We start from the raw sequence: 8,326 nt of genomic DNA on the forward strand, positions 1-8,326 counted from the left end.
AAACTCATTCTGCAGGACAGAGATTCCTCCTACTTTCCCCTGAACTTTAGTGAGGGTCAGGGGCTCCAGGCATTAGCTGGAACCTGGTAAGGGTCAGTGGCCCAGGTTCCAGCATCCTCTGGGTCTCAGCAAGGGTCAGGGAACCGGGCCAGGCATCAAGTTGAATGGACGTCCAGGAAGGTGAGGGTAAGGTCAAAGCACTTTATTTTCAAAGGGTGCTCACAGTGTTTCTGTCTTAGGGAGCTCCGATGGTTAAATAAATGATCTAGAGGGGGCTGGAGAAATGGCTCAGCGGTTAAGAGTACTGACTGCTCTTCCAGAGGTCCTGAGTTCAATTCCCAGCAACCACATGGTGGCTCACAACCATCTGTAATGATACCGATGCCCTTTTCTGGTGTGTCTGCAGACAGTGACAGTGTATTCATATAAATGATAAATAAATAAATCTTTAAAAAAATAATAAAAAAATAAATGATCTAGGCATACTACAAAGGAATGGGTAAGGAAAATATGGAGTGGGGATTCAGCCATAAAGAAGAATGAGGGCTGGAGAGATGGCTCAGCCGTTAAAGGATAGGCTCACAACCAAAAATATAAGAAGAATGAGATGGGGCTGGGGAGATGGCTCATCAGTAAAGTTTTTGCCTTGCAAACGCAAATACACACACACACACACACACACACACACACACACACAAAACAAACACACAAAAAAATAAAAATTAAGAAACAGGAAATAAAATAAAATCCTCAAAGCCATATTTTAAAGCCTGGGAATCTGGTACAGCCTGCAATCCCAGCAATCCTAGACCTGTTCCCTAGACTTGCTGACAGCCAGCCTAACTGAACTAGTAAGCTCTAGGCCAGGCCTGGCTCAAGAAACAAGGTGTAGGGGACATGGTGACAGCACATGCCTTTAACCCAAGCACAGACAAATGAATGAGACCAGGCCAGCCAAGGCTGCACAGTGAGAATCTGCCTCCAGAAGAGAAAAAAAGAGGGAGGGAGAGAAGGAAAGAAAAGAACAAAAGCCGGAAAGAAGATGTGTGGACAGATCCTGAGGAAACTGACCTCTGACCTCCACGCATATGAACACACAAAAGAATGAGGTTATATTATTCTTAAAAACAGATGAATCTGGGCTGGAGAGATGGCTCAGTGGTTAAGAGCACTGACTGCTCTCCCAGAGGTCCTGAGTTCAATTCCCAGCAACCACATGGTGGCTCGCAACTATCCGTAATGGGATCTGATGCCCTCTTCTAGTGCATCTAAAGATAGCTACAGTGTACTTATATAAATAAAGTAAAAAAAAAAAAAAAAAACAAAAAAACAGATGAATCTGAACAGAATCATGTTAAGCAAATTAGGCCAGTCTCAGAACGACAGATACTGTATATTTTCTCTCTAACTGGTGGTTCCTAAAACCGTGTGTGTGTGTGTGTGTGTGTGTGTGTGTGTGTGTGTGTGTGTTTAGGAAAACAAAGAGACCTAACAGGAAGGGAGGGGGGAGAGGGCAGTGGGAGGGAATGGGTGGAATATGCTCAATTTACAATCTCTACTTCTAAGAAATAATTGTTTTAATTTAACAGCTAACCATTAAGAGCATTTGTTGCTCTTGCTTCCCATCGCCTACATGACAGCCCATAACTGTCTATAACTCCAATTCTAGGGAGTCCAGCGCCCTCTCCTGGCCGCTGTGGGTACTGCATGCATGCGGCATTATCTACAGGAAGGCAAAAATACTCATGTAAATAAATAAGAAAACAAACAAATACTGTCTAATTCTTTTAAGTATCCTGCAAAATGAGCAGTAATTAATATAAATCAGACTTGTTCCTCAATACCCAAAAGAAAGAAAGAAAGAAAATGAAAGAAAGAGGGAAGGAGAAAAAAGATTAAATGAGGGCTGGAGGGCTGGAGAGATGGCTCAGTAGTTAAGAGCACTGACTCCTCTTCCAGAGATCCTGAGTTCGGTTCCCAGCAACCACATGGTGGCTCACAACCATCTATAATGGGACTGATGCCTCTTCTGGTGACAGCGACAGTGCACTCACAGACATAAAATAAATAAATCTCTTTTTAGAAAAATGAGGGTTGGTGAATGCTTGCTTAGCTTACATAAATTCCCGGATGTTATCCTCATACCGAGTAACCATGCGTGTGGTGCATTCCAGTCATCTCTGTACTTAGAAGGTGGAAGGAGGAGAATCAGAAGTTCAAGATTTTCCTCAATCAACCTAGGATACTTGCGACTCAAAATAAAGAAGAGGAGAGGAAGGGAAGAGGAGGAGAAGGAAGAAGGAGGAGGAGGAGGAGGAGGAGGGAGGAGGAGGAGGAGGAGGTGGAGGAGGAGGAGGAGGAGGAGGAGGAGGAGAAGGAAGAAGGAGGAGGAGGAGGAGGAGGAGGAGGAGGAGGAGGAGGAGGAGGAGGAGGAGGAGGACCCAGAACTCAGGAGGGGCAGGCCTCCCTCTGAGTTAGAGGCCATCCTGGTTGACATAGTGAGTTCCAGGACAGCCAGGGCTACGCAGAGATACCATGACTAAAAAAGGCATAATGGACAGACAGACGGACGGACAGACAGACAAAATAAGTTACTATAAAGTGTTCCTTAGCCAAAGCCAGGTACACACCAAGTGAAAATAAATATTAATTCTTATTGCCATCCCAGTCCACAGTTATGACACAAAGCCCCCTACATTGGGGTTCAAGCACCGCCCACGAGGTCCTGAAGCGCGACAGGTACACTGTCCCTTTAACACGAAGCCTGGACGTCTCCTTTGCAGCGCGGAACTGAAGGCTCTGGGACTGCGAGGATCCAGGGAACCTTAGGCTCAACGGACCGGAACCGGAAGTTCTTGCCAGCGCTTCTGCCAAGCCAGAGCTAGCTGAGTTGCTCTCTGAGACATCTTTCTGGCACTGCTAGTGTGGTGAGCGCTGGTTGCTGAGGGTTTTGGTCCCAATTGCTGTCAGTAGTGATCCAGCCATTCCCTAGTCCAGTGCGGCCGGGGTTCCCCGGTGAGCTCCGCGGTTTCCCTCATCCCTCGTATCCAGAAGTGGAAGACCGCTAGTCACGGGAATAGCCATAACTGCAAGCAGCGCGGCGGAACAAAGAATCCTAACAAAAGCCTCATGAGCATGCGCACACTTGCTTTTGAGTTGGGGCGTGGTATTGATAATAGGGTCTCCCCGGTGTAGTTCAGGCTGGCCTCGAAGTCGGGATTCTCCAGCCTCAGCCTCCCTTGTGCTGGGATGACAGACATGTGCCACCATTTGCAGCTTGAAATGGGTTGTTCGACGTTTCTGCTTGGGAGCTCCAGGTTATATCAGACTCTGATCGCTTCATCCCTTTTTTTCTTTTCTTTTAAAACTAAAGCCTCCATTGAAGAACGGAGCCATGGAAGACAAACCACTGGTAGTATCTAAACAGAAGACAGAGGTGGTATGCGGTGTGCCCACCCAGGTGGTCTGCACGGCCTTCAGCAGCCACATCCTGGTTGTGGTGACCCAATTTGGGAAGATGGGTACGTTAGTCTCCTTGGAGCCCAGCAATGTAGCCAATGACATCAGCAAACCAGTGCTCACCACAAAAGTCCTTCTCGGGCAGGACGAGGTAATGGAGTTGAATCTTTTTTTCTGGTGACATTTGTCCCATTTGACACCCATAGGGATATGGGGTGTCTGGGAGGCACACTTCCACACACACCCAAGGTATGGTATGCACAGTGAGCATTTTTCACGATCTTTTTGATCTCAGGTGTCCCGTCTGGCCCGAGCCATGCTTCTCGAAGCGCGTCAGCATTTTACTGAGCACTCGGGGAGGTATTGATTTTTAGGACACAGCCATCTCCTCAGTTTGACCCTGTCTGATGGCGTGTTTATTTCTGCTTCTTGAGTCTTGGCAGCAGCCCCTTTGGAGTCTGTCTCGATTAGGGTTAACCAGAGAGATGTTAGGCAGAGGCACCAAGGAGAAATCTTAATGATGCCTCATGGGCAGTTCGCTGTGTCTGCTCTGTGCAGTCCACCTGGCGCTCTGAGTCACTGCTGTCTTAGCTTAGGGGATTTAGGGGAAAGCATGAGAAGCTGGTCTGGGTCCCTTAAGGAAAGCATCAGAAAAATACAGTGTCTGACCTGGGTGTGGCTATACATACCTTGTCATCCTCTCAGGAGGGAGGCCGCAGCAGAACTGCAAGTTTGTGATCAGACTGAGTATAGAGTGAGCTTGAGGCCAGCTAGGGATAGACCCTGCTTCACCCCCCACCCCCCACCCCCAAAAAAGAAGAAAAGAAAAAAAGAAAAGAAAAACCACTGGTTATGGTGACATGCTGGCTGGTGTAGTCCCAGCACTCAGGAGGTGGGACCAAGAGAATCAGGGTTCAGTTTCATTTCCAGCTCCATAACTTGGGCTACATGACACCCTTTATTAAAAGGCAGGAAACATTGAGATGGCTCGGGGCTAAAGGCATGCAAGCCTGTTATTCTGATATTCTAATATTATATATTAGTGGAGACTAATATGGCCGTGTGCACATCTTTAATTTTGGCAATTGGCAGATTGAGGTAGGCCTGGTCGACATAGCAAGTTCCAGATCAGACAGGGCTACCTTAGTGACCTCTTCTCTCAACAACAATAGGTAAATAGTGAACTCTTGTCTCATCGAAAACAAATACACGAATGAATAAATAAATCAATGGAGACTGAGGAAATCCCTCAGTTCATAAAGTGCTTGCAAGCACAACCTGAGTTTGATCCTCAGAACTCACACAAAAAGGCTAGGTGTGGGGCCGGGCTTGGTGGCACATGCCTTTAATCCCAGCACTAGGGAGGCTGACTCAGGCCGATCCGGGCAGGTTTGAAGCCAAGTTCTAGCAAGGGCTACATAGAGAGACCCTGTCTCAAAAAACAAAAACAAAAAGCCTGCCAATGTGGTCCATTCCCGGAAGGCAGAGACAGAAGGACCCCGGGGCTTGCTGCTCAGGCATTCTGGCCTAATTAGTGACTTGCAGGTCAGTAAGAGATCCTGCCCCAGAGCAGATGCTTGGCGCTCTGAGGATGATTCCTCAGGTTGTCCTCAGGCCTCCTCATACACGCACACACACGCACTCACTTAAAAAAAAGGACAAACAAATAAAGCTGGATGCATTAGCACAAGAGGCTGAGGCAGATGATTGCCACAAGTTGGAGGCCAGCCTGGGCTATTATTGCGTTCCATGATACTACAGATCACCACAACATGTCTTTACAAAAAGAAACAGATGTGGTTTCGTGTAGTCATGGCCCTGTCTTCTTCCCCTCCTTCCCCAGCCTCTCATCCATGTCTTTGCAAAGAACCTGGTAGCATTTGTGTCTGAAGAAGCAGGAGACAGAGCCGTCCTCCTGGCCATGGCTGTGAAAGAGAAGAACATGGAGAGGCTGAAGGCCTTGAAGGAGGTGATCCGGCTATGCCAGGTGTGGTGACCCACAGTCAGCAGTGCAAGACGCTCCGACATGGCAGACTCTCTGTGAGCGAGGTCTTGGACACCCGTCTTTCCAGCACCAGGACAGAGCTCCTTCTCTGCCGTTAGCCCTGGAAACAGCCTTCTAGTCCCAGGGCAGTCTCCCTGCATGGCTACTGTGTTCTGCCTGGGACACCGGAAACGGTTCTGGGCTGTGGCAGGTGCATCCACTGAGTGGAAATAGCGGCCAGTTATGGGGACTGGTAACCCCCAGGTGTGCGGCAGCACTTGTGGGAAGACTTTTTTATTAAAAATAAATCTAAAGTACTTGGCTGGCCTTCTCAGTGATCCTGAGACGTTATGGGCATATTTAGAGACTCACTTCAGGACACCTGAGGCAGGAGGGAAACCTATTCAGCAAAAGTGCAATACGTGGTTGCTGGATGTGAGGTAGACCCTAGGCATGCGTTCAGCCAGCATTGGGTACTGTCCCTCCTGTGCTGGGGCCATGGGCATGTGGCAAGCAGACTAAGGGTGGCCATGCAGGTGGGTCCCTAAGGATGGGCTGGACGGGAGATCCAGAGATGGGGAGCAGAAACTCAGAGAGGAGGAGAGGTTCTGACATAGGCTGGCTTTTGTGCCCAGAGTTGTCGGGGTCTCCTGCCATAGGGATGGGGGTGGTCCCTGATCACAGCTGAGTGGGAATTTCTAAAGTCCAATGGAGAATCTGCCCTGACATTCTGATGGTCACCAGTAGAGAAGAGACCGCAGAAAGGCCAGGTAGAGAACCAGAGCCTTTCCAGGGCTCAGGATGTCACCCTTGTGTTCAGGAAATGACAGACTTGCTGACTTGGTGTCCTGTAGGTCCAGAGATGGGCAGTAAACTTGTCTGGCCACTTTTCACTTAGAACAAGTCAGGACTAGCTAGCTTTAAGTATTGATCCTTCTGCAGGTCAGTGCCTGCTGTGTACTGAGCCCTGTTCCCCTGCCCTGCTGTGTGCTGAGCCCTGCTCCCCTGCCCTGCTGTGTACTGAGCCCTGTTCCCCTGCCCTGCTGTGTGCTGAGCCCTGCTCCCCTGCCCTTGGGAAGCTTCTGGCCTCTCCAGAGGCAAATGGGGGAGGGGCTGTAAGCCAAAGCCAGGCCATCTGAGATGGGTAGGGACTGCAGACTTGAACTCAGGATCATCCTTTCACCTCTCGCCTCCCACACCCCACCCCATGGATCTCCCATCCAGCCCATCTGTAGGAGCCCACCTGCATGGCCACCCTTGCTCTGCTTGTACGTGTCCAGTATCTGCCAGACTTCTGTAAGGTGTTACTACCTAGGACAGGAGTGTCCCAGAGCCTCTTTCAGCCCCGTTCCTACTGCACCTCCCAGCCACTATCCCATATCCACCCCCATTCGTGGTAGGCACCTTTCCCACACTGCTTTGCGCTTTGTCCATCCTTTCCCAGACCCTGGTTTCTCCACTCCTTTATGTCCCCTGGGTAGGCTGGTGTTGGGATCTGGCAGTCCCCACCCAGTGCCCCTTCCTACCCATCATCCCAGTTACCATCAGCCTGTAGAGAGCATGGACCATCAGGAATCTCCCAGGCCACTCAGATGAAGGAAAGACCAGGGTTGGATACACACAGTTGGCAGAGCCAGCCAAAGCAGGATATGCTCCGGGGAGCCCTGTGAGGTGGCCCTGTACAAAGGTCTCGGTATCAGCCCATGATTATTCAGATAAACAATCAACCTACAAGCCCCAGCTTCTTTATCTGGACAGCACCCTGGGCGGAGCTCAAGGCCAGGGCCAAGTTCAGGTTTGTGCCTTTGGTTTTCTAATTTGGTCCCTAAGCAGACAACACAGCCAGATCAGATGGCCCCATCTGGGGAGCCATTACATCCCTGTCAACAACCCATTTCTGACACCTGTCTATGCCTCAGAGGCCATGCAGCAGCTGCTCCCCGGTGGAAGAGCCCAGATGGAGCGCCTGGACACCTGCCCCGCTGCTCCCAGCCACCAGGCCCTGTTAGAGCTCGTGCACTGGTGCCAGCTCCGTCAGTCAGTGGGGCTCAGGAATGCTGCTTTTGCTTTCAGGCCTCTGGCCCTGTTTCAAGCGGTTTCCTTTCCAGCCAGCCCACCACAACCCAAAAAAAGCAGGTGATGGGAACACCTGATCCTTAGGGTCAGAGTGTATTCCACGTGCTAAGTGACAGCTGGGAACATAAAGGGAGCCTCGCTCAGTCTGTGTGCAGGGCTAGAGGCTGCCTGCCCGGGAAGGGGTACCGAAACTCACCTGTAATTGAACCTGTTCCCTCTCCGAGCTAAGCAGTATTTACAGCTGCTCCCGAGCTGTCTGTACCCATAAAACACAGACCAATACCAGATGCCTTAAACTTCTAAGCCAGTGCCCCTTGCCCAGATCTGGTGTGTAAATCAGACAAGGCTCTACCGGAGAAGACACTTGGCCAGGGCTTCCTCTGCTGCCACCATAACTCTTAAAAGAGACCTGTGTCACCCGGAAGAGATCCACAGTGCCAGCAATTTCTGGATAGAAAGTATTTCTGTGGCTAGAGGGGCCGCATGTGGTGCACACCCAGGGTAGATGTGTAAACTCCTAGTGCACATGCCACAAGGCAGGCTGCCTTCCATGAGGTCTTTTTAGCAGTTTTCTGCTGAAAGCAGGCAGCCTCCCAGTGGCTAGGAAAATTGTGTCCTTGTTTAGTCAGTGAGTTGGCTCTGTAGAGGTGAAGTCCTCAGAAGGCCCTGCAGGTGCCTTTCCGGGAGCCTGACCAAGCTCCACCCAGCCCCCTATGACCAAGTGAGCAGTGCACAGGACACAGGACATGCCAGTGAACTGGTCTTGCTTGGGGTTGAGAGCTGGCAAATTAAGAGTCCCAGAGCTGG

General features: G+C 50.1%; 1 protein-coding gene across 2 annotated transcripts; it reads left to right on the top strand.

The window, feature by feature from the left end:
* The first annotated feature begins 2,812 nt into the window (after positions 1 to 2,812).
* On the top strand, positions 2,813 to 5,781 carry Psmg3 (proteasome assembly chaperone 3). Of its 2 annotated transcripts, none has more exons than XM_032886994.1 (3): positions 2,813 to 2,927; positions 3,374 to 3,610; positions 5,303 to 5,781. In XM_032886994.1, the coding sequence occupies exons 2-3, from the start codon at positions 3,395 to 3,397 to the stop codon at positions 5,453 to 5,455; spliced, it is 369 nt and encodes a 122-aa protein (XP_032742885.1). In that variant the 5' UTR covers positions 2,813 to 2,927; positions 3,374 to 3,394; the 3' UTR covers positions 5,456 to 5,781. The 2 variants fall into 2 exon arrangements, with proteins under 2 accessions (XP_032742885.1, XP_032742886.1); XM_032886995.1 differs by having other exon boundaries at positions 2,896 to 3,015.
* Positions 5,782 to 8,326: the final 2,545 nt, after the last annotated feature.

Source organism: Rattus rattus, chromosome 16, assembly GCF_011064425.1.
Source record: "Rattus rattus isolate New Zealand chromosome 16, Rrattus_CSIRO_v1, whole genome shotgun sequence".
Taxonomy (NCBI): Eukaryota; Metazoa; Chordata; class Mammalia; order Rodentia; family Muridae; genus Rattus; species Rattus rattus.

Excerpts from the sequence above, each read along its gene's own strand:
- Psmg3 (XM_032886994.1), top strand. The coding sequence starts at position 3,395 with ATGGAAGACAAACCACTGGTAGTATCTAAACAGAAGACAGAGGTGGTA. Across the intron at positions 3,611-5,302 it reads TCCTTCTCGGGCAGGACGAG|CCTCTCATCCATGTCTTTGC; the intron begins GTAATGGAGTTG and ends CTCCTTCCCCAG.